The sequence below is a fragment of the Oryzias latipes genome, chromosome 2 (assembly GCF_002234675.1).
Source record: "Oryzias latipes chromosome 2, ASM223467v1".
NCBI lineage: Eukaryota > Metazoa > Chordata > Actinopteri > Beloniformes > Adrianichthyidae > Oryzias > Oryzias latipes.
In genome coordinates, this window is record NC_019860.2 from 2,237,413 (window position 1) to 2,263,199 (window position 25,787).

The 25,787-nt window shown below is 41.1% G+C and overlaps 2 protein-coding genes and 6 non-coding genes across 9 annotated transcripts in view; 6 read left to right on the plus strand and 2 right to left on the minus strand.

Moving 5' to 3' along the window:
- LOC101171807 (copper-transporting ATPase 2) overlaps nucleotides 1-16,207 on the minus strand; it is a 30,624-nt gene extending 14,417 nt beyond the window's left edge. Inside the window, exons 1-2 of the mRNA XM_004066382.4 lie at nucleotides 15,955-16,207; nucleotides 6,043-6,811 (exon numbers count right to left, since the gene is read on the minus strand). Of these exons, the coding sequence (XP_004066430.1) occupies nucleotides 6,043-6,811; nucleotides 15,955-16,119 (934 nt within the window). The 5' untranslated portion in view covers nucleotides 16,120-16,207. The remainder of the gene's footprint in view (nucleotides 1-6,042; nucleotides 6,812-15,954) is intronic.
- Nucleotides 153-225, plus strand: trnar-ccu. The gene has a single exon. It is a non-coding gene; the product is annotated as a tRNA-Arg (tRNA).
- trnar-ccu lies at nucleotides 1,715-1,787 on the plus strand. Its single transcript has one exon. It is a non-coding gene; the product is annotated as a tRNA-Arg (tRNA).
- trnar-ccu lies at nucleotides 2,696-2,768 on the plus strand. Its single transcript has one exon. It is a non-coding gene; the product is annotated as a tRNA-Arg (tRNA).
- On the plus strand, nucleotides 3,881-3,953 carry trnar-ccu. The gene has a single exon. It is a non-coding gene; the product is annotated as a tRNA-Arg (tRNA).
- On the plus strand, nucleotides 11,178-11,250 carry trnar-ccu. Its single transcript has one exon. It is a non-coding gene; the product is annotated as a tRNA-Arg (tRNA).
- Nucleotides 12,249-12,321, plus strand: trnar-ucu. The gene has a single exon. It is a non-coding gene; the product is annotated as a tRNA-Arg (tRNA).
- A 215-nt stretch (nucleotides 16,208-16,422) lies between the features above and the next one.
- eed (embryonic ectoderm development) lies at nucleotides 16,423-25,458 on the minus strand. 2 transcript variants are annotated; one of them, NM_001104856.1, is given in 12 exon segments: nucleotides 16,423-16,922; nucleotides 19,928-20,001; nucleotides 20,080-20,238; nucleotides 20,320-20,425; nucleotides 20,490-20,623; nucleotides 22,112-22,203; nucleotides 22,308-22,389; nucleotides 22,462-22,587; nucleotides 23,706-23,771; nucleotides 24,246-24,338; nucleotides 24,433-24,585; nucleotides 25,303-25,452. In NM_001104856.1, coding segments are annotated over 12 exon segments (1,335 nt in total). In that variant the 5' UTR covers nucleotides 25,426-25,452; the 3' UTR covers nucleotides 16,423-16,795.
- Between the last annotated feature and the right edge of the window lie 329 nt (nucleotides 25,459-25,787).

The window sequence follows — 25,787 nt, forward strand, 5'->3', positions numbered from 1 at the left end:
GTCCACAGAGAAGAGGCTACCGTTCATTCAACCATGGTTACATGGCTGAACAAACATACATGGTCACATGTATGTGTGTACGTTGCAACAATTGCAACAGACCGGCCACACGAACAATGGCAATGGATTGGCTATTGGACCAACAGTCACAAGCCCCAGTGGCCTAATGGATAAGGCACTGGCCTCCTAAGCCAGGGATTGTGGGTTCAAGTCCCATCTGGGGTGGAACCTTTTCTCTTTTGAGCCATGACCACATCTGCCTTTGGGCTTCAGGCACCGTAACCCACTAGATCCCTTTCTGCGTCATTGTGTCACCAGATCCAGGCCAGACCACTTCTGAGTAAAGGTGGTGTACACTCACGATAGAACCCTACTGTGCCAAGTTGTAACCAATCAAGATCTGCTCTTCTTACGACATATCACACTCGAGAGGAGCAAAAACTCTACAAACTCTAGTGAACACTTCCCTTTCCAACTCTCAGAGAACTGCTAGTCACTACAGACTTGTTCATATAAAGTAATCCATTGCTCTTTACAATACTACTTGGGCAACTGCAGGCCTCAAGGGCCGCTTTCCTGTATGTTTTCCAACACACTCTGCTCTGGGTATGTTTTAATTGGCTGGACACACCTGATCCAGGTAATAGTTTTCTGGAAATCATGTATACACACCGGCCCTCGAGGCCCGGTGCTGCCCATTCCGGGACTATACCTACAAATAATAATGTTTGTTTTCGGTAAGGTGAAAACATATTAGTCGTCAGTTTAGTCCATCAAAATAAAAATGCACCAAAACGCAAAATCTACTTTCAAGAAAGTAAAAAACTAGGACCAAATGAAGAACTTGAGATATGTGTCTCTCAGAAACACAAATGCAACAGTGCTACCTAAAAAAACAAAAAAAACTGTTCAGATTTGGATTCTGTGAAAAATGCATTTTTCGTCCGACCATGCCTCCTTGCTTTAATCAGTTCTAGTCTTGTTTGGTTTGTCATGTAAAGGTTGGTTTACTACTGTCTCCAACCAACTCATTTGCCATTTTTTTGCGATACTGACACCGCCATGTTGGAACCAGACATCGTCAGTAAGCAACAATTGGTCCCATTTGGTCTGAGTGAACGTTTCTATGACAACCACTCTTGCCAATCAGGACTGAGCTTGTCGGAAGGCCTAGTGGGCTACACGCAATCTGTTCGAATGTTAGACACAACATGGCCTACTTTAATGGTCAGTTTACACCTTGAATAACTTGAACAACAGAAAAAATATAATAGATCACAAATCTATGAAGAAAAAAGGTTCAGCAGATTGTCTAGTGGGTCTAGATGACCCAACTCTCAATATTAAAGTGCCTAGGATAGCACAAGGGTGAAGTTCGATCTAGCTAGGCTGAAAAACAGACTTTCAAAAACTCGTCCTTGTGTCAGATGCGTAATTTAGCAAACTTTAAGATGACTAGCCTGACACCTGCTTTAATCCAAGTAAAAAAAAAAAAAAAAAAAAAAGCTAGATAAACAAAAATATCAATTTTTCTAACGGGCAGGATGGAAAACAAAACATGGATGTTGCGTCTGAGGTTTACAAAGAGTAGAGCAACTGTTGACTGGCGGTGCGTTGAAATTTAGTGTCGTCTGCGAGTGTCTGTCTTTAAATTGCTTAGAACCAGTCATTAATACAGGACGGATGAAGATGTCTCAACCGAGAGTAAATGACAGCCCCAGTGGCCTAATGGATAAGGCACTGGCCTCCTAAGCCAGGGATTGTGGGTTCAAGTCCCATCTGGGGTGGAACCTTATCATGAAATAAGGTTTCAGGCAAACAGAATCCTTTCATGTAGACATGGGTTGTCTATTACATCCATCGCGATTGAATCATGGGCCATCAAAATAAAAAAATCAATCATTCATCCTCACAGTGTAGTCAGTTGATTGACATGAAGAACGGCCAGTCTATCATCTTCTGTATTATATATTACTGTCTTTGACTACACTGAGCACACTGTTTTCTCTTTCTTCTGCTGGTCCCCCTGTGTGCTGGGTACCCAGCGGAGGACCACTCCAGCCGGCAGGAGTGCTCAGGCCGGTCCGTATATCTCCTTGATTGGTCAGAGACGCCCGGTCTGACCCAGTCGTCCTACCATAGGACCTGCTGCCGTGTCTGCGGTTCCTGACGGAGGGACCCAAACCCCCTCAGGCAGCGGTATTGCCCATAGCGAGGCACGCACTTCTCGAGCCCTGTCCACAGAGAAGAGGCTACCGTTCATTCAACCATGGTTACATGGCTGAACAAACATTCATGGTCACATGTATGTGTACGTTGCAACAATTGCAACAGACACCAGTGAAGATCAAAAATCATTGAAGAAAAAAGGTTCAGAGCACTGTCTAGTGGGTCTAGATGACCCAACTCCCAATGTTAAAGTGCCTAGGATAGCACAAGGGTTAAACTTGGGATGGAATGAAGAACTGTAGTCCAGAGGTGGGCACTGAGAGCTGCATTCCTGCATGTTTTCCAACATACCTTGCTTTGGCATGTTCTGATTGGCTGGACACACCTGAACCAGATAATCAGCCATGAGTAGGGCAAGACTATCTGGAAATCATGCAGACACGCCGGCATTACCCAACCCTGCTGTAGAACATACAGACATGGATGCTGCAACAATTGAAACAGGCCACAGGACTAACAGCTACAAGCCCCAGTGGCCTAATGGATAAGGCACTGGCCTCCTAAGCCAGGGATTGTGGGTTCAAGTCCCATCTGGGGTGGAACCTTTTCACAATTGGGGCTATACCCAAATTAGGTTTCAGAAAAGGTTTCAAGAAAATATCTGTCATTTAAAAGCCGAAATGGAGATGAAGGACGCTCTCCTGTCCAGTTTCGTGGATGTCTCCTTCGCCCAGTCTAAGCACTTAGCAACGCGCACCAGGACACACGGGACCCCTCATCTGCCAACATGAGACACTCTGTCCAGACATTACCTGCCCCCATCATGTCCACACCAGTCCAAATTCCTTTATGTTTCAGAAAAAAAAGGTCTTCAGAGAACCTGCTGTCCCCCCCAGTCTATCCCATAGAACCTCTTATTACAGTCAGGTCTTCAATGAGAGATAAGCAAACATCCACTGCCTTAAGTAGGCATTCAAGGAAGCACCAAAACCTGAGGAAGCAGCTTCAACAACCAACTAAATGATTTTATCCCAGATTATAACATTGATAGTTTCTTTTTAACAGAAATATGGCTGAGCATGGATGAATCTACTGCTCTCACTGAGGCCTCTCCGCAAAATTTTGGCTTGGTTTATTAACCAGGGAGGGCAAAAAGAGGGGTGGTACCACATCTACAATGTCATAAATTGGTCATATATGAATATATATATGTGGAAAAAGTGAGAAAAGTTGTGGTTCTTTAAGTGCAATTTTCACAGATGTATCACAAATGAACCACTTTAAAACCACGGAAGAAGTACAAATATACCTACACTAAGTGCCCTTTCTTTTTTCTCTATCTGTTGCTGGTCGCCGGGGCCCCAGTGGAGGACTTCTCTGGCCTACAGAACCGTTCAGCGAGGCCCGGGCCAGCCCGCATATTTCCTCGATTGGAGGTTAGTCCAAGACACTCCGTCTGACCCAGCTGTCCTGCCACTGCGCCTGCTGCTGGGTCCATGTTTCCCGGCGGAGGGATCCAAGCCCCCTCAGGCAGCAACTTTGCCCAAACTGAGGCACGCGCTTCTGGAGCCCTGTCCACAGAGAAGGGGCTGCTGTTCGCTCAGCCGTGGTTAAGCAGCACTTTGTAAACGTCAACCCCCCCCATATGTATGTTGCAACAATTGCAACAGACTGGCCAAATGAACAATGGCCACAGGAAAGACAGTCACAAGCCCCAGTGGCCTAATGGATAAGGCACTGGCCTCCTAAGCCAGGGATTGTGGGTTCGAGTCCCATCTGGGGTGAAACCTTTTGGCCATGACCAAATCTGCCTTGAAGTTTCAGGCGAATCCAATCGATCAAAATATACTGTTTTGGCAACATATCACAGACAGATCTGTCCTTAAATAGTCAACTTTTACATGACTTATGCGCATTGGCCGTCCCAATCTGTAATACAGAAAGTTAGTAGAACCTAGAATAGTAAGTAAAGTCATCAGTCGGAAAACTTTTCCATGTAAAACCAGCCAACAAAACCAAACAGGAATACTTTGATTTCCAGGTTGAAGACACGTTACTATAAAAGGCACTGGAGTCAACCAATTGTTGACTTGTTGGTATCTAGATCATTAACCCTTGTGCTATCCTAGGCACTTTACCATTGGGAGTTGGGTCATCTAGACCCACTAGACAGTGCTCTGAACCTTTTTTCTTCAATGATTTGTGATCTTCACTGGTGTCCATGGATTACATGAAATCTTTCCACCTTTATCCACCTTTGTCATGGTAGGGAGAACACGCCAATGTGAGGGTGGGGTCATCTAAGATAACACAAGGGTTAAGACATTGTGGATTGATTGTGTCAGAGCATTCAGGAACTGTCCTGGAATACAGTAGACTGACCAATCATCCAGGGTGTACCCAAAAGTGGCCGGACCACAAGACTCCAAGATCCAAGATCCAAGACAGGAAGGGATTGAGCGAGTTGAGACAATGGATGGAATGAGGAACGTTAGAGCTTACATATGGTTGCTGCAACATCTGACACAGAATGGCCACAGAAATCCCACAAGCTCCAGTGGCCTAAGACCAACGATTGCGGGTTCGATTCCCATCTGGCGTGAGTTATTGTTGCCTCCCAAACCAAAACTAATCACAAAATCTTTTGGGCTGAAATTCAACAAAACACGGCCAAAAATCACGATCTTTAGCTCTTCCTGATCTTCACCCTAAATGTGCAAATCCCATGTCACTTCCTCCTGTAACCAACATTCCAACAGTTACACAATTTGAATAGGATTATCTTGCGGTACTTTTTCTCGCGAGTTTTCCTTTACAACTGTCTGAGCCTTGTATCCCTTGTGCTATCTTAGATGACCCCACCCTTACATTGACGTGTTCTCCCTACCATGACAAAGGTGGATAAAGGTGGAAAGATTTCATGTAATCCATGGACACCAGTGAAGATCATAAATCATTGAAGAAAAAAGGTTCAGAGCACTGTCTAGTGGGTCTAGATGACCCAACTCCCACTGTTAAAGTGCTTAGGATAGCACAAGGGTTAAACAATGGCTAACCCCCTATACAACAACATAGAGCTTCCCCCGACTGTGATACAGTGTTATAAAATAAAAGAATGCCGTCCAAATGCAATACGGTATAATCGCATTTTGTTGTTGTTAATCCTTGTGCTATCTTAGATGACCACAATGAAGATCCAGTTGCCAGAACAGATTGCGTAGCCGGAACAGATCGAGTAGCCGGAACAGATCAGGTAGCGGGTACAAATCGGGTAGCCGGTGCTGATTGGGTAGGCGGTACTGATCGAGTATCCAGTACAGATCGAGTAGCCGGAACAGATCAGGTAGCGGGTACAAATCGGGTAGCCGGTGCTGATTGGGTAGGCGGTACTGATCGAGTATCCAGTACAGATCGAGTAGCCGGTACAGACCAGTAGCCGGTACAGATTGAGTAGCCGGAACAGATCGGGTAGCGGGTACAGATCAAGTAGCCGGTACTGATCGGGTACCCGGTACTTATCGGGTAGCCGGTGCAGATCAGGTAGCCGGAACAGATCGAGTACACCCGTTGGCTGAATTTTTTAACGATCAACTGAGCACAATGATGCATGACAAATGCAAAAAACACTTATGAATATAATGCATATATCATGATAAACCAAAACTTTTTTACGCGGAAAATGCCCAAATTGTACGTAGCAGCTGTGTTACACCACCTTTACCGAAAAGGGCTGTTGGTCATAATAAAATTGACAAGTGACATTTGGCTAAAGTGAATTGTTCGGGACAAGATTGCTTCAACCGATTGAACCGGTTTGTTGCGACGGCATTGGTTGTGATGTGGACCTGAATTTAAAGATGGGACGACCCTTACCTTTGAGTGATGCGTCAAAGCCCATGTCCTCGATCGCTGCCCTTAGCTGCTCTGGCTCCGTCAGCCCGGGATCAAAGCTTATCGTTGCTTTTTCCTCCTTCAGGGACACAACTATAGACTTCACTCCCCTCGTTTGAGAGATTCTGCCCTCTATGGACTGCACACAAGAGCTGCAACTCATCCCAGCGATCCAGATGGTTGTATTCTGTATGGACATGTTCAGGTCCCTCTGCACGAAGGTCAGATCTCCACTGGATGTTTCCTTTAGCATCAAAGTGGCGCTGAACCCCATGTCCTCAATTTGGTCCTGCAGCTCTTGTTGAGTTATGACAAGTGGCTGAAACATAACCTCTGCTTTGGCTTCCTCAAGCGACACCCGAATCTGTACAACCCCTGGAAGCTCTCGGATACGTCGCTCTATGGACTCCACACAGGACCGGCAGTGCATGCCATCCACCTTCATCTGCACCGCCGCCTCCACGGTGCACCCCAGTGCCTGCAGCTGCATGGCGATCTCTTTGGTTGTGGTAGCTGAGGAGTCATAATCCACCTGTACCAAAGCATCAGGGACCAGCCAGGTGACGGCAAGGACTCCATCTAAAGCGGGGAGAGTCGTTTCCACGGCCTCCAGTGCAGTAGAGAGTCCAAAGAGTTTAAATGTTGCGGTGGAGGCTGCTTTGGGTGAAGTGCAGAGCTCACTCTGGCTGCTGAACTCATAGGCGAAGTTGTCGAACCCTTGTGTTTTTCTGTCCAGGCCGTTCTTCTGTAGCTACAGGAGAAAACAGTATCAAGTAAAGGTCTCATAATAGAAAATGTCAAGAAAGTGCTGAACATACAAACTTCACATCAATGTGAGGAACACCATGACATCTCAAAATGACATCATGGGTATGGTTCTTCGATTTTCACCAACAGTAAATTTGACGTTGAACAATACCCCTTGTGCTATCCTAGGCACTTTAACATTGGGAGTTGGGTCAACTAGACCCACTAGACAGTGCGCTGAACCTTTTTTCTTCAATGATTTGTGATCTTCACTGGTGTCCACGAATTACATGAAATCTTTCCACCTTTATCCACCTTTGTCATGGTAGGGAGAACACGTCAATGTAAGGGTGGGGTCATCTTAGATAGCACAAGGGTTAAGTAGAAAACAAGAGTCAGACGCTGAAGCACGCTCATAAATAATTAAGTAAATATCGTCTTGACAGCATTTTAAATCGATACACGTAAAATCAATTGATATGTTTTACTGAATCTATTATCTCTACACCCCTAGTTATTATCAAATACTGCATATGACACTTTTAAATCACATAATGAAATAAGAAACTTTTCATTCAATCATAGTTCTGATAACTTGACAGTCCTTCAGTACCAGTATTTGCCACTCTAAAGGGTTGCACCAGATTATAAGGCGTGTTGTCAATGAATGGTTTACTTTTGTTATAAAAGGCGCACTGAATTATAAGGCACATTAAGCGAGACAAAAGTCAGTCAGACTTTATTAACTTTGTTCACAGTAATTGTAGACCTTTTTTTTTTACATGCTACATGTTAGCTATGTTAGGAGCATTAGCTGCATTAGCTGCATTAGCATATACACTCCTGTAATTCCCGACTGTGTTTACAACATGTAAAAATACAGACTGGTACTGCTAAAACAAACGTTACTGTGACTTTGCTAACTCTCAACTTTGTTAGTAGCAAGTGAAAAAACATCGGTTCCACACCGCTACACATTAGTAGCGTTAGCACATTCAAAGTAACACCTAACTTTGTTCGCAACTTGTAAAAACCAACAACAGACTGATAACAGCTAAAACAACCGTTACTGTGACTACGCTTACTCCCAACCTTGTTAGTAAAAAATAACAAAAAAACACTGTCTGAAACTGCCATGTTAGGAGCATTAATCCATAAAGCATATACACACCTGTCACTCCCGACCTTATTTGTAAAACGAAAAAACAACAGACTGAGGTAATGTACACACCGGGACGAATATTCGCCAGGCGTTATTCGCCAGCGTTTTTCAACACGTTTTTTGTGTTCACACCCAGGCGATTTTCGCTGACGATGAGTGGAGTGAACACCCTGAGGGCTTTATGTGTTCATTTTTTTCCAAACACATTTTACAACATTCATATTTTTTGTCCATAAAACTGAAATAATTTCAATCTCAATTTTTGATTTGCTTGTTTCTTAGTCAAATTTCAATGGAAATAATGAACCGTGTATTTGTGTCACTTGATCGGTTTATTTGTTTAAAATGTCAAGTTGTCAACGGGTCAAGTTTTCTGTGAAGATTAACTTGGAGTGGAGTTTTAATCCCATGTGAAGTAACTGGGCCCAGTGAGTTTAATCCCTGCTGCCTCCACGGGTTCTTTCCTCAAGCACAGAACTGTTCTCTGCACTGATCTCTGTTCTCACGCATCGTTCCAGTTTGTGCTGAAGTCAATTTATTAAAAACGTTTAATTTCTTCTAACGTTAGGTCAAGTTTTTGTACAGAAAACTTTTTTTTTAACCAAGCAGAGTCCGACTGAACCATGAAGGCCACATGACCGGACCTTCATCTAAGCCTCCCAGTGTGACTCTGCTTAAATGAACCTCAATGAACTTTAGGCTGACACACTCACTGGACTTTACCATGTTAGCCCACTTTTATCAAAGTTTCACAATGATACACTTCTTACTGTCAACAGGAAATCCGTACAATCCCGAAAATGTTTAAAAGGCTAAAGATAAAAGTAAAAACCATCCCTCAGTTTGGTGGCTAAAGCCATGCTAGTCTCGCGTGCCAAAAATGGTTTGTACAAATTTGTTTACAGACATCAGTCTAGATTTCTAGACCCAACAATTTGACCAATCGCAGTTGTGCAGTTGTTGTAGACGAACCGATGCCTAATTTCTTTCAAATCTTATGTGTTGTGAGACACAGCTATCATGCTAGTCTAGATGTAGTGAAGCGATTTTGGATGCAACACTGGTAAAGGCCAACTAGATTCACTGGTTAATTGATAATAGGCCATGTTACACATGTTGTGCTATTGCTGGCTAGCATTAGCCGAGTGGTCTATAGTAGTGAAAGCTATACCATGTACATGTGTTTATGCTGAAGTGCATTATTGTGTTTTCCTCCCACCGCACACTAGGTGGCAGTACAGGTAATATCTTTACAGTACTGTAACAACCATCCTCCAGGTAATGTCTCTTAAGTCCTGACATTGGGCACAACTATCAGGCTCGAGCGTAGTGATTAGGGCGCAGCATTTTTGCTTTATGTTTAAAGCTAGCTGCGAAACTAAAGTGAGGAAGGCCAACTATGTTCACCGGTTAACTAATGTTGCATTTGTAAGTGAACTGTTTGCACAAAGATTAAAAATATTCACGTGTAACGCTATAGATGGCTAGCCTTAGCAAAGAAGTGTAATGCTAGTTCAGGCTTATCCTAAAATTAAAACAAATTTAGCTTACCTGGAGGCTAAATTCAGACTAAAAAAGTCTGTTGGTCCAGACCAGGTCCGGGTTGAGTTCTGAACCTTGTATTTGGTCTCCCGTCAAGCAGACGTTTCTGTTTCAAACCAAAGCTTGTAAACAAAAACTATGTGACTAAAAATCTCTTCAGTCATTTGTCAGGAATTATGGGGGCGGGGCAAAGCAACGAGAGAAAGGATAATGGGAGTCCTGTGCTTTGCGATCCTTGTCCGGATAGTTCACTTATTCAAACTTTCTATTTCAATGACCAATTTTGAAAGTCCGTATCACATCAGATAAAACACTTTGTACTTGGTGGAAGCACAGCCGTTTCTGAGGAGTCGACGAAGAAGATACACTGATAAATGTTTATGACATAGATTGTTGAGAAAACAGTGAGAAGCAATTTTTATCAAGTTAAGGCGACAAAATTTTGATGAGCTTCTGTGTAACATTGTCATGGTTGCTACTGTATGTTCCTACTCTGTTTATATCCCTTAACCCTTGTGCTTTCTTAGATGACCCCACCCTTACATTGACGTGTTCTTCCTACCATGACAAAGGTGGATAACCCTTGTGCTATCCTAGGCACTTTAACATTGGGAGTTGGGTCATCTAGACCCACTAGACAGTGCGCTAAACCTTTTTTCTTCAATGATTTGTGATCTTCACTGGTGTCCATGGATTACATGAAATCTTTCCACCTTTATCCACCTTTGTCATGGTAGGGAGAACACGTCAATGGAAGGGTGGGGTCATCTAAGATAGCACAAAAATAAATAAATAAAGCAGCTTGACTGACTTGCTTGGTCTTTCGTAATGTAACGTGTCGCTGATAAATCACTAAAAAAAGGAAGTGTAAACTCTTGAACCACTCTCTTATTTTACAACCTTTCAACAGCACCGTGGGATTTTTTTTTTTCAATTGCACAATCATCCAAAGGGTGTTTTATCAGATTGCTAATCATTTACAAGCGGTCCATCCATCAAAAAAGAGAAGACCTTTGATACAAAAGTGCTGTAAAGACGCTCGATGCGTTTTACTGGTCCAGTTCAACCTCTCCAATCTGAGGATAAAATTTAATTTAAAAAATATATACAGAATTTTAGAATTTCGTTTCTTTTACTGATTTACCCATATAAGGTGAAAAAGCCACAAAAGATTAGATAAAAACCTGTGATCCCAGTTAGAACTCAATCTGACAAAGCATTGATTCTCTTACTTAACCCTTGTGTTATCCTAGCCACTTTAACGTTGGGAGTTGGGTCATCTAGACCCACTAGACAGTGCTCTGAACCTTTTTTCTTCAATGATTTGTGATCTTCACTGGTGTCCATGGATTACATGAAATCTTTCCACCTTTATCCACCTTTGTCATGGTAGGGAGAACACCTCAATGGAAGGGTAGGGTCATCTAAGATAGCACAAGGGCTATACCATACCGATTTAGACCACCTTGGTACATCCTGGTTGATGTGACAGTAGTATGACCTACATCCATGCCTGTTGCAATGTGCTACATTATCAGAAAACCGTAGGGCCCCTATGCAACAAGAGTGGGGCCCCAATGACCCCATGGATCAGGGCCAGAGACGTCCTCCACCAATAAAAAACAACTCAAGTGAGATAGTGAGATACGGACAACTAACATGAAGAGCCCCAGTGGCCTAATGGATAAGGCACTGGCCTCCTAAGCCAGGGATTGTGCGTTCGAGTCCCATCTGGGGTGAAACATTCACAACCTTTCAGGGCATAAACAAAGCCTACAATCTGTTTTTATAACCTGATCTTGTTCTTTTGTCATTCTTGACCAAACCAATCAACGTCTGATATGTTGGTGACCCATCACACGCGAACACGATCCTATCAGTGATTCTAGCTCCTATAGCTGACTGATGCTGATTTTATCCGTGCCAATCCTCAAGTGTCGAAAGTTCCATATACCTAAAACAGCGGGTAAAGTCATCAGTCAGGAACATGTATGAGCTTTTATCCAGCAGGAAATCTTAGACTTCCGGATTGAAGTCCTAAAATAAATAGCTAGCTTGCTATAGTGTCTAATCTATTTAGTCACTAGTTACCAAGTGTGGTACTGACCATATTGAACTGCCTCTCCATGGACTGACTGATCATCTAGTATAAACCCTCCCTTTGCCCTACAGTGGGTGGGATAGGCTCCAGCAACAGAGTGATTAGTCCCAAATGGGACTAAGCAGGGTTTAGACAATGAATGGAATAGAAAAACTGTACAAACCAGACATGGTTGCTGTAGAGCTCAGCGATATGGCCAAAAAATATAATCTATGATTTTTTATATTCCAAAATCGATTTTTTTGCCTCTCCCTGCTTTTTATTTTCTTTAACAAAAATAACAAAAGATAGTTTATTGTTGACAAAAACTGTTTTTACACATTTCTTTGGAAATTGTCTCAAACACAAAGTTTACCTACATACCAGCTGTAAGAATGTTTGTAGAACAAAAATGATATTTTGTGATCTCTAGCTAGCTTTTGTTTAGTTTCTCCGCCTTGCGGAAGTAGCTCCTCTTTGCTTGCTGCTGTTTTCCGACTGACTTTAGTCCGAACAATGGAAGCACAAGAGAGCAGAGGGAGAGAGCTGGGCAAGTAAAATCTCAATTTTCCCAAAATTAAATCATCTAACACAACAAATTGGAATCAATCAATTAAATTGATTGCTGTAAGAAGTCCCTGGGAGTCATTAACTCACACCCCAGTGGCCTAATGGATAAGGCACTGGCCTTCTAAGCCAGGGATTGTGGGTTCGAGTCCCACCTGGGGTGATGAGCTGTCACCTACTCAACCACAAATATTACTGTAAGTGGTCTTTGTATCGGATGAATCAATTCCAACACGTACCTATCTTACATGCTAGCTGGTGTACTTGAGCTTTACCCAGGAAGCTTCACTTTGCATTTTACTCAACGTTACCTTCTACTAATACGTCGCACATGTAAAATCTCAATAAACCCGATTGGGAACTTCTCCCATGTGGGTGGGGCTCCAACATGGAGTAAACCTCAGGGCAGACTAGCTTTTAAAGGCTAATTGACATTTCAGCAGGTGCAGAATAAATACAGACGAGGAAATCGTTTCAAATCCAACACCTCAAATGAATTCCATTTCAACTCAATTAACTTGTACTTGTGTAGCCCAATCTCACAATAGTTGTCTCAATGGTCTTCAAACCAGTAGAGTAAACACAAAATCAAAAGGATCATGAAGTCCTACAGTTCAAAAGGTAAATTCCAAGCTGAACTAGCTAAACAGACTAAACTAAACTGGGCATCCCTTTCTGTAACCCTTGTGCTATCCTGGGCACTTTAACCTTGGGAGTTGGGTCATCTAGACCCACTAGACAGTGCTCTGAACCTTTTTTCTTCAATGATTTGTGATCTTCACTGGTGTCCATGGATTACATGAAATCTTTCCACCTTTATCCACCTTTGTCATGGTAGGGAGAACACGTCAATGTAAGGGTGGGGTCATCTAAGATAGCACAAGGGTTAAGAATTTACAAGTATGAATAAAATCCTTCGAAATCATAATCAGTGCATTAATCAGAAAGTCCAGATTTTTGTCAATTAGTTGTAATCGAATTTTAATGGTATTCCAATTTAAAGGGTTAATGATGATGTTTTTGGATTTGAGCCAATTATGAAAAGAAGACCAAAACTGAAAACATTCAATTCAATTCCATTTTTTTTGTGTAGCCCAAATTCACAACAACAGTCGTCTCGATGGGCTTCGTATCGGTAATTGAAAAAAGTTAAACATAAAATCAAAAAGATCATGAATTCATAGAATTCAATAGGAAAATACTAAAATGAACTAACAAACTGTCTAAGCTATACTGGCATCCCGGCCCTTAGACCCCTCCTTTCTCGGTAAGGAAAACTCCTAATAAAAAAAACGGATTCCGGAAAAAAACGAAGAAACCTCAGGGGTGTCCACGTGAAGGAGGAATCCTCCCCCAGGACGGACAGGCAATTTACCAGAACTCTTAGAGAAGAATAAACTTATCTAAATCTACAACTACACATATAAAGTCCAGTTGGGGGGACGGCTGGGGGCGGGAATTCGAGCCGGAGACAGGATCCACAGCCATTCAAAGAAAGAATGTTCCAGTTTCTACATCATTTCCACAAAAGACACAAAGATCAATATCCCAAGCCAGAATGTAAAAAATGATTGGTAGGGTAAATATCATTTAACGGGAAAGCTCCAAAATTAGCACTGCTCATGTAGCAAATCAATATATCGTGGCGATCTGGGGGTTAGCCCCGCCCTCAGCTTTTACGACTCATGGGAAGTGGGGAAGGCGGTTTTTAGTAAACAGGTCCTGTGGCGCCCTTAATACCGCTTAGTGCACATGAAATAGCCCTCAGTCTCGAAAAGGTTGGTGACCCCTGGTCTAGTGGGTCCAGATGACCCAACTCCTAATGGTAAAGTGTCTAGGATAGCACAAGGTTTACAGTGTCTTAAAAAAGAAAACACACATTTTTTAAAGAAACTTGTTCTAAGTACCTACTTTATTGATTTCTACACTTTTAGTAACTAGAGAGCTGACTATGTCATCAGCTGTTGTTGTGTCCATCAACTCAAGAAACTCAGCTGTGAGGGTCTGTTCAACACCTCTAATAAATATGCACAGATGTGCATCTTCTGTGATGTCTGTGCCTTCATCAACAGCAACGGCAAATGCAATAAATGACTGGATTCCTTCATTTGGCGTCCAAGTCTCCTCAGAGATGTTTCTGGAATCGTAATCCTCGACAAGTGGTCGTAAAGGTGTTGGTAAAGGTCGACTGCTGTTTGGGGCACAAGACTTCTGCAGCATTTTTCCATAAGTTCTGAAACCATCTGAAAAGGGTTTGGATGTTTGCTCCAACTTGTCTGCAATAATGTAACTAGGTGTCACTGCTGCATCACTGACGTCACAGCTGCAGTAAATGCAGACGGTTGTTCTTCAGTCCAGATAATAAATAAATCTTCTCTTTGCTTAACTGCAAATGGTGAAACTTTTCTTTATGGTGAGTCTCTTAGTGGTGCTGAATGTTGTATTCTTTGAGCACACAGACCTGTTGATGACATACCAAGCATGCAAGTGTTGCATTCAACTCCATGAACAAATAAAACTCAATTATTTCTGGAAAGCTCTGCACTCCACTTCCAACCAACCAACTTTTTTTGTGACCACATTTTGGTTCATTCTGATTATTCTTATAGCAATATAACAGCAGTGAGGCTCACAGGGAACCAAACTACATCTTATTCGCAGAGCTGTTAGGTTTCGCTTTTGGCAGATTTGCTGTTTCACCTGTTTTGATTTTCCTTTGCTCCCCCTAGTGGCAGAGTTGCGCATAAAAGAACATAACTCGCCACAGGAACGGACTAAAAACTTTTTTTTTTTTTAACATTCTTATAATTTTTACCCTTCATGAGTGGGGCACACCCCAGCTTGAAGATTTGAGACTTCAACCTGCATTTTTTTAATATTAGATTTCATATAAATACTTTTTAATGTGGTAAATTATGCCCCTTAAAATTTCACTTAGTAGTTAAGGGATTTCTTTTTTTTTTTTTTAACCAGAGTGGCTCTTAAGCTTGAAAGAAAACTAGAAGCAAACTGAAACTCCTTCAAACTGAGTAATTTTAAAATAAGATTTCCTAAAAAATATTTATAATACTATTTTAATGTAGTAAATAAGTTTCCCTTAACTTTTGACTTAAATGTTAAGGGAAACCATTTTTTTTCCCTTTTTACCAGAGTGGCTCTTTAAGCTCTAAAGGGAAACTACAAGCAAAAGGAAATAATTTAAAGACGTCGTGTTATAATAGATTTCATCTAAAAATGTTTTTTTATTTCCCCTTAACCTTTCACTTAAACCTTAAGGGGAACAAATTTTTTACCAGAAGTACTTTATACTTTAAGTAAAACTTCAAGGAAAACAAGAAAAAAATGAAAACTTCTACATTTCACACCCCTCTGGCATAAACGGTTTAAAAATTACGATAATCCACAGATTGTGCATTCAGATGTCTTCTCTAGTGTTGACGTAACATTACGAACGTAAAATACGTACAAAATTTTCGTAAACCAAGTGGTTCTAATGTGGAAAAAAGTAGAGAGTTGCGGGTTTTTTTATGCATCAGAATATGTTGGAATAACAAGTTAAAAGTTACAGTAGTACGAGGAATACATGTTTTTTTTTTTTGGTCCCTGGCGACGGCTACAGGAATTAAAGAGTTAATAGCTAGAATCTATCTATAAATGTTTTTTGTTTTTAATCTTGTGTAAATAAAACACATTTTAGTGATTCAAACAAAGACAGTGAGGGCACCCACAAATCTCCCTTTGACCCCCCCGCGGGAACTTCGTTAGAGACGCCCCTGCTCCCTCCGAGCCCTTTTACCTTCGGCAGATGTTCCTCCGCAGCTGCCCGCAGGGTTCCCGCCGTGCACGCGCAGTCCGGCCGGCATCCACACACCGGCGTACAGCCGCACTCCACCATGCAGATTTGCTCCCCGACACCGGAACCCGGCTTGGGCCCGAACTGAAACGGATTTATGAGCGACATGGCGGGGAGAAAGAGTTTGGTCGACTTCTGTCGGTCCGGCGGACGCGTCAAAGGCGAAAGTCCGCCGAGTTCGGCTGTGACGTCACTTCAAAAAAAAAAAGAAAACGTGGCGAGGGGACAAAGTTTCAGGTCACGTGACTCCCGTCAATAAAATTCAAAATACAAGTTTAAAAACCTTCTTTAAAAAGTTTTTTACTCAATTGAAAACCAAATAAACCACAAAAACAATAGCAATAAAGTTTAAAACATTTTTTTCTTATTTGAAAACTAAATAAACCACAAATGCAGATTTTATCTTTAGTAGTTTTATTAAGTTAAAAAAAAAATCAAATTTTTTTTTGTTCCCTTCAAAATAAAATTCAATGTTTTCTATAAAACCGAATTTTGGGGTCTTATTTACAAAACTTTATTGACCAGCTTGAAATGCAATTTCCAGACAGATTGACAGACAAAACGGTTCCTCCTTGAGCACCAGTTTCCTTCTCGTCTGTGTTTTTAATAGACAGCATAGGAAACAGGAAGGCACACAAAGCACATCTCTTTCTGGTTTTTAAACAATATTGACATTTGGGAGCTTATTCCAGTGTTCTTGGGTTAAAATAATAAAAAAAATGTTTTTTGATAAAAAGTCAACCATTTCACAGGTTTTTAATGAAACGTTTTTCGTTTTTTCGTGTCAACGCTGTCGGTCCCAACGCCAGATGGAGGCGTCGTCGCAGACGGCGATCAGGATGCTGCTGTCGCGGCTGAAGCTGGTCTGCCGGATGGCCGATGTGCATTTGGGTAGAGTCAGCGTGGTGCACCTGCGGACGGCGAGATCAGAAAGACAACATCATCAGCGTAGAAGGATAACGTGTCTATAGAAAAAGAGGCGTGGCTTGGCGCATATCAACAAAAAGTGGATGAGCTGCAACTTTAGTTTTTCATTTTGACATAATTTCTGACATTTCGGAGAAGAAAAGTACTAAATATTTTTGGATTTATTACACGTCTGGTGTTTGTTTCCTTCACTGATTGTGGAATTTTCCGGATTCTGTCAAAGTTTCTCATCTAAACATCAACTGAACCAACGCTCCGGTTTAGGAAACAATTTCTAGCCTTGGCTAACATTTAAAGCGCTTTTTTGGGGTCACAAGTTGGATTAAATCAGCTGTAAGGGGAGAAGTGGCAACAAAAGTTGCCACGTTCCTTACATTTTATTTTGAAACTTCTGAAGTAAACTTCACATTCTCATCTTCCAGCGGTCTTTATTGTGATGTGTGCAGCAGAAAATCGGCGTCAACAACCATCGTTGTGCTTTCAGTGAACAGAAAGTGTGAAACCCCGAATGACCTTTTGGTCTCACGATGACCCCAGTAGAGAGAAATGTCGTCCTGCAGGAATAAGAGCATCAGCAGATGAATCTTCCTCTTTATCCATTTCTTGTGAGTCGATGACTGAGGCTCTTCATCCGGTTCCGGTCCAGGTTTGTCGTTGAGGCGCTCATAGATGGAATTATTTCCCTGCAGACCCTTCTTTTTCTCTTTCCGGTCTCGCTCCGTTTCTCCATGTTTTTGTTTTGATGTCGTTTGTTGCCGTGGCACCTTCTCTGTCTTTTCCTTCGTATCCTGTTCATGTTTTGCTGCTCAGTGCAAACACATTTTGACCGTTCACGCACAGCTTGAAGATTTGCAACTTCAACCTGCATTTTCTTATATTTGATTTCATATAAATACTTTTTAATGTGGTAAACAATTTCCCTTAAAATTTCACTTAAAAGTTAAGTTGTTTTTTTTTTTTTTTTTTACCAGAGTGGCTCTTAAGCTTTAAAGAGAACTAGAAGCAAAATAAAACTCCTTCAAACTGAGTTTTTTAAATATTAAATTTCCTAAAAAATATATTTAATGTAGTAAATAAGTTTCCCTTAACTTTTAACTTAAATTTTAAGGGAAACCATTTTTTTTCCTTTTTACCAGAGTGGCTCTTTAAGCTCTAAAGGGAAACTACAAGCAAACAGAAAGAATTTGAAGACGTCGTGTTATAATAGATTTCATCTAAAAATGTTTTATTGTGTTTTCCCCTTAACCTTTCACTTAAACCTTAAGGGAAACTATTTTTTTTTTACCAGAATCACTTTAAACTTTAAGGAAAACTTCAAGGAAAACAAGAAAAAATGTAAAACTGCCATTTTATATTAGATTTCAAAAACCATATATTCACGACCGTTTATTGGAGGGGATTCAATAGAAATAGTATGAAGTGCGATTCATTCGTTCAATTCATTAATTAAGAGTTTTCACTATTGAAAACAGTCATGGGACCCAACCTCTTCCTCTTTGTTTTTAGCTTTTCCTCACCCTTTAAGGGAAAACCTCTTAATTTGTTAACCATTTCAATGTGTGATGATGAATTTAGCCACCAATTGTTTGCTTGAGGTTTCCCTCAACTGTAGAGGGAAAAGTTAGGGTAAACCTAATTATTACAATATGTTGATCCAACATGAAAAGTAGTTAAACTGTGCAGATATTTTACAGACTAAGATATTTAAAAAAACAAAAAACATTTTTCCCCTTAACCTTTAAGGGGAGAATTAAGGGGAAATCTGTTCATCAGTTTATCATGGACTTTCAGATTTATCATACATATAAACCTGACAGTAATGACAAGAAACATCAACAATTTGTTGATTCAATCTGCTCCTAATTCACAATGATTTGAATTAAGAAATACTCATAAATGAAATTACATTCTTTTAAATATATCATGAGAAAAATGCTACAAGAACATCTTTAGAACATCTTTTGTCTGTCTTTAAGGGAAACGAAAAGCAGAAGAATAGAACTTCAACCTGTGTTTTTATATTAGATTTCATATAAATACATTTTTATGTGGTAAATAATTTCCCTTAACTTTTCACTTAAGCATTAAGGGATTTCTTTTATACCAGAGTAAGCTTTGAAAAAACTTAAGGCAAAAGGAAACTACCTAAAACTGATTTTTTATATTCGATTTCCTACAAGTACATTTTAATGTAGTAAATGATTTTCCATTAACTTTTCACTTAAACGTTAAGTTTTTTTTTTTAAACAGTTTACCAGAGTAAGTTTTAAAGAAAACTAAAAGCACAAGGAACCAATTAAAGCTGATTTTAGATTTCCTATAGTTACATTTATTAGTAAATTGTTGTCCCTTAACTTTTCACTTAAAGGTTAAGGGTTTTTTTCTTTACCTGTGTTTATAAGAGTAAGCTTTAAAGAAAACTACAAGCAAAAGGAAACTAATTAAAACTGATTTCTTTATATTAGATTTCTATAAGTACATTTTAATGCAGTAAATAATTTTCCCCTTAACGTTTTACTTAAATGTTTTTGTTTTCTTTTGACCAGAGTGGCTCTTTGAGCTTTACGGAAAACTAAAAACAATTTCAAACAGCCTTTTTATGTTAAATTTCATGTAAATACGTTTTCATGTTGTACACAATTCCCCTTAACATTTCCCTTAAATGTTAAAGGGAATTGTTCTAATCAAATTTAAAGTAATTTAGAGTAAAAAAATGGATTTTTCTGTGGATGTTTCACCAAGACTTAAGATCCAATACAAAAAAGTTGGCAAAAAGTAAACTAAAATAAAGTGTTTTTAATTTGTCTGATTCCAGGTCCTGTCAGAAAACAATGACGTTCAGAAACCTCGATTTAGGCTCAGATTCTCTCAATAGTTTTGTTTTTCATTCAATCCTGGCAATGGATTTAATGAATCTGTGGGTTTTAAGGAAGCAGCAAACACAGAACCTCCACTTTTTTTTTGTATTTAATCTAAAACCGTGACTCACTTGGCCTTGTGCGGGTCTTCCACCTCCAGGTCCCAGACGTACAGCTTCCCCACCTGGTTCCCCAGAGCCAGCATCTGGACGGGCACACAAGAACGCCGTCATTCTATGCAGACGACGCTGAGCTAACCTTCGTGAAAAGTTCTTAGACTGACCTTCTGCCAGAAGTCCATGGAGAAGCGCATGTACCAAATGTCACACTGGCTGTAATCGAAGCGGCCCAGAATGGTCACGTTGGACTCGTTGGGCTTGATGTGGTCGATGTCGTCCTCCATCTTCCCCGGTTTCCAGCAGACAATAGCGTTTTCGCAGGACTGCAAGAAAAAAAAAAAGGTATTTTCAAACTATTTTTTGGACAATATTAGGTGAACAGAACCAGCAGTTTGGACCGTAACCTTGGACAGAATGAGGTCTCCCAACCACCGGACACAGTCCACGTAGTTCCTGTGGATGTCGCGGGTGGAGAAATCCGGGAAGTGGATCTTCTGGGAGACAAAAGGCCTGTGGGCGGGATTTGTTTTAGCTGGGACCAAAGCATCTCGGCGACGATGAAGAGGAGCGTCACCTGTTGGTCTTTGAAGGGTTGTACTCGTAGGAACCCCGGATGGCCTTCTGGAGCCTCTCCGAGTTGATTCTCCAGAGCTTTAGCGAGTGGTCCATCCCGCAGGACATGATCTTCTCACCCAGAAGGTCAAAATCCTGCAGAAAAGGGGGCACTTTTTCACTTCCAAAGCAGACTGATCTCCTTTTAATCCGATTAACGGTTCTGAAAGTTCTAAAATCATAATCCGGATCCAGACACAAAGGTCTACTAATCTCAGATAATTGCCTTTTTTTGGCGAGAAGCTACTTTCCCACGCTTTGGACTGTGAGCTCTTATCACGTTAAACCCGGTGACACGTCTAAGTCTTGGAAAAGTTCTATGGACCATTTTAAGACTGCGAGGGAGAACTCAGTAGAAGCTAATGTCATGCTAACTCCCGTAAGTTTTCATTCATTTTTTTAAGACGTAAAATAGGTGTTCCACAGGGCTCTATGCGCTGACCCCTGCTTATATGATTTGTTCGCTCTCTTTGCTTTGATTTTCACAGTTTTTAATGCTCAGTCACAGGGTGAGAGGTTTTCTAGTGCCAATAGGTGGTGGAACAGCAAGTCTGTTCATTTCTATGCAGATGATGCGAAACTAACATGATGTTAGAACCTAGAAATAAATATGAATACAGTTTTATCAATTGCGGGTCCTTAGGAATGACCCTTTATGCTAGTTTCTAATTTATGTAACAATGAGGAGTCTCCCTGTGCCGGTCCACAGCCTGGATAAAATCCAGGGTCGTGTCTGGAAGCCCGTCTGGAAATCTCTGCCAAAACTACCTGTGCAAAGAGGTGATTCGCTGTGGCGACCACTAAGAGGAGCCGCCAAAAGATGAGTTACAACCACCAGCTAATAACAAGCAAGTCTCAGAGACTCATAAGCTAACTCTCCATGCTTACTTCCATATGTTTTTAATGGTTAATGCAAGTTGGACTTTGTCTATCGTGGTGTACCACAGGGATCTAAGCTCTGCCCTTTTACTTTTTAGGATATGTATATTATCGATTGCTCTCGTTCATTTTATTTTTAGTTTTTAACGGTCATTTACTGCACGAGGTGGTGCCGTAACCAACAGTCAAAACAGGCGCAGGCGAGGCTTGCTAGCACAAATGGGAAGCACAGAAAAAAAATGTCATTTGTTTTTTTGCAGATGATACTCAGCTAAATATGTTTAAATCCATAAACAACATATAAAAAAGCGCTAATCACAACTCAGATTAGTCATGAGCTAATTCACCATGTTTAGTCCTATAAGTAGTGCTTAATGCCATTTGGAATGTATACATCATGGTGTACCACAGGGATCTAAGCTCTGCCTTTTACTTTTTAGGATTTGTATTTTGCTGCGATTGCTCTGGTTTCATTTTTACAGTTTTTAACGCTCCTTTACATGGGGTACTGCTGCATGAGGTAGCGCTGTAACAAACAGTCACACAAAGGGCGGGGCTTGCTAGTGCTAATAGGAGACAGAGCAAAAATTGCATTTATTTCTAAACAGATTATGTTTGACAAAACTATAACATAAATATCCCAGAACAGTTTTTATTTTCCCTTTGCTGCTTTCTTCTGGGAGTTTTTAAAACAGCAAAGCTTACGGCGCTCAGGACTTCATCTCGATGCCCCTCCACGCCTCCAAAGATCGCCACCAACGTGTCGGTCTGGATGTTCCACAGCCGGAGAGCGTGATCTGCAGAGATAGAGACCCGCCCGTTGGCATCAAGGACCCCAAGGATCCTTCATCAAAGACTCAGAAGGGGTTTGGTTCAATAAACTCCTGACGAACCGTCTTACCTTTACTGACAGACAGAAGGAGGTTGGGGTCCCTCGGGTGAAACTTGAGCTCGTTGATGGCGTTCCCGTGGCCCACGTAATGCTGTCAACCAACAGAACCTCTGAAATCCTCCATCCAAAACACCTGTTAAGCGGTCGTAACGGGCGGGTTTACCTTGATGCACTGCATTGTGATGTGGTTGATCACTCTGATGATGCCTCGGGAGCCGGCGACGGCCAAGAGGGGGTGGCTGGTGTTGGTGTCGTAGGTCCAAGCGCACGTGTAGAAGTTCTCGTCCGCCTCGGGAGCGCGTTAGTCAAGGAAAACCGATAGCAACGTTGCAATTCCAATGAAAGTTTCTGGAGCTGGGAGGTGCTTACAGTTTAGGATGGGATTGCAGAGTCTGTGTGGTCCGATTAGGGCGATACACCCCGACAACAGATAAAAAATGACTCAGCAATTTAGTTAATTAACTCAATAGTTTTATGAAACTTTAACATGGAAATATTATAAATTAGTTATTAATTATGTATTAGTTTTATTTAAAAACATGCCCATGGTATTTCATCCGGTTAATTCATGTAATTATCTGTTATTAATACTTTACTAACACGTAACAGTGGCTAACTTCGGTAACAGTAAGACCGCCACAACCTTTCTTGTAGTTTTATGTCAGTGGAGGACGCTTCCATGCCCTGTGGTCCATGAGTGCTATGACATCACAATGGACGACTTTAACTCATTAATGTTCTCTAATTTTAGTTGTGGTTCTTGTGTAGGTAACGAAAGACATTTGTCAGGAATAAAAAACGACACAACTACACAACCCAGAATGCGTAGAAAGGGCAGGAAGAAGGCGATTGGTCAAAGGTGTTGATGGGATGTTTTTCTAGTCAATTGTGTGGTTATCCATGTGCACTTTGTCTATTTAATGTGCACGTATCACTCCGTCAGGCTCCTGACTACACTACCCATAATGCCCAACAATCCTAGTTCCCCAAAGTGGAACTAAAGCATTGACCGACTACAGAAAATAGGCTCTAGATCAGTAAACACAGCAAGAATTCATATTTAGGATGAACCAGACACCAGGGGGCACTGTCGCGTTAAAAAACAAGAACATCAAGCGCATCTGCTGGTCCCAAAAGAAAGTGACAAAAGTTGCTTTTCTACAGATAAATATTCAATTTTAAGGTACGAGCTTCCGTAATTGAATTGGCTGGTCATCTTGCTGACATTGATGCTGCATGTGATCATCTTCCTCCATGCTTGTTTGCCACATTTGACATAAAATAGTCCCGCAAAGCTTCAAAGTGTGTCGTAAACGACAATGCTTCATATAAAAACAGCAACACGCACCCCGACCAGCTCCGGAGCCCACCAAGGACTAGTTTGTACCGCAGAAGGTGGAAGGATACGTCCGCATCAACGTAGGACTGTAGGAGTCGGATCTCTCCCTGAGAGTGACACTCGTACAGAGTCACCTGCACAAAAACAAACAAACAACTTTAGGGTCCCGAAAAACTGATCAAGCTTTGGCATAACATTCAAACAAAACTGTAATGATTATTTGCTATATTATATAAGACATCACTAGCTGCCTTTCCATTTACTATGAAATTGCACAAACTGGATTTGAGAAAGTACATTTTTTCATTGGACGATGATTTCGTCTTCAGAACAATCGTAAAACGTTCATCCTTATTTGTTTTTTACTTGAGGAAATAGGTGACGTCGTACTTAATAATTTTTTTTAATAAGTAGCTAGCAAGTGTTCGGATTTCGTTAAAATCCAAGGCACTGGACAGTCCTGCACTATATAATTTTTTGTTAATTGTTCGGACATGGACTCGGTTCAGTTCTAATATACGGTCAATTTTACGATCTTTGGATTCAAAATGCTAGCACAGATTTGCGTGATTAAAACAAACATTGGATCAACATGAGGGAGAAATTACCCTGTTACTCCCAACGGTGGCAAACACAAGTGGGTCTCCTTCCTTGCTGTGCCAGTTGAACTGGACGCCAAACAGCGGCTGTCCGTGATCCTCCTGAACCTCGGTCAGAGGAAAATCGCCATTTTATTGTCAGTTCGTTTTTTAAAGCGTTGCAAACGTCGGATTGGCCAGCAGGGGGTGGACTCACCTTCAGACTGTTGACACATTTAAAGGAGTACCGACACTTCTTTGACTTCCACTTGCCCTTGCCCCAGCTCTTCTTGCCCGGGGCGTTGGTTGTGTTGGTGGGCGTGTCCGGGCGCTCCGCGTTCGTCCCGCTTTCCACGCTAACGGCATCGTCCTGTACACGCAATGTCAGGGTTTTTTTTGTTCAGAAACATACAAGTCCTCAAACAAATCCATTCCATCATGCATTTCACTTTTCATAATAAAAGCACAATATTTGAAAATTTTCAAAATAAAAGCTGCAAAACGAAATTGAAAATTTTCCATCTTTCACAGTTTGTTTCAAAATTTCCGTTGCTCTTCTCAAATTTACAGGTAATTGTATTGATTTAAAGTTCTAAATACATGTAAATAGGACACAATATGCAACAAAAATACAAGCAATATAAAATAATTTTCGCTTTAGCCTTTTAGTTACGTTGAGGACTTCAAATCTAACTAAAAAATTAGGACAACGGTTTGTGTGAGCCTTATTTGAAGACGAAATCACTTAGGTTTACTTGAAGAAATCTTTTTTTTTTATAAAATGGCCGAAAAACACTAGGATGCTCGTGCTAAGGCAAGCTAGCTACAAAATTAATTTCAAAGTAAAGCATGTTCGTGTCCAAAGCTGAAATGTACGTAACCTTTTAGTTTTGTTTGTTGTTTTTGTGACCATGAAGCTGCTTTTTGTAATCAACGGAGTTTCACATCTACAGGTGTTTAACCAAAACGGACAAAGATGCTAGCTTTAGCTGCTAATTTAGCAGGAAGCTAACGTGAACGGCGCGATTAAACATTCGTCGTTTTTAAAAAAAAACCACACACACACAGTCCGGTACCGGCTGCTCACATTCTCGTCTCCCGATAAGTCGGGGTTGCTGTTTTCGTCACTGCTTAGTTTTTGCTTTTTCGCCGCCGGTGTTTCTTTCGCCGCTTGCGACGGGGACTCGGACATGCTCTTATTTTCCCTCATTTTTCGGCACAGGGTCCCGCCTCTTCCGGTGCGCTGCCGCAAGGGCTGCTGGGAATGGGGGTTTTTAATGGACCTTCCCGTCAATAAGCGGGAAACAAAGAAAAAGAAATGTAATTTTTCCTGTGATTTATCAATGTTATGGTTACATTTGTGTTCAAAAAAATGTTTTTTAAAATGACGTAATTTACACGACGTGAATGAGCTAAATAAAAGTTGGCTGGCATTTTGATGACAAAAACTTATAAATTTTGGAAAGAAAAAAAACACAATATTGAGCATTTGACAGAAATTTATTTACGCACTTATCACTTCTTTTCCTTGAAAGACCCACTCTGATAAAAATGTTGTTCTCAACATGTTTT

Coding starts and splice junctions, on each gene's coding strand:
- eed (XM_011481195.3), bottom strand. CDS start 25,425: ATGAGGGAAAATAAGAGCATGTCCGAGTCCCCGTCGCAAGCGGCGAAA. Junction 24,345..24,432: donor AATGTGTCAACAGTCTGAAG/GTGAGTCCACCC, acceptor CCTCTGACCGAG/GTTCAGGAGGATCACGGACA. Junction 22,588..23,705: donor AGTCCTACGTTGATGCGGAC/GTATCCTTCCAC, acceptor CGCGCTCCCGAG/GCGGACGAGAACTTCTACAC.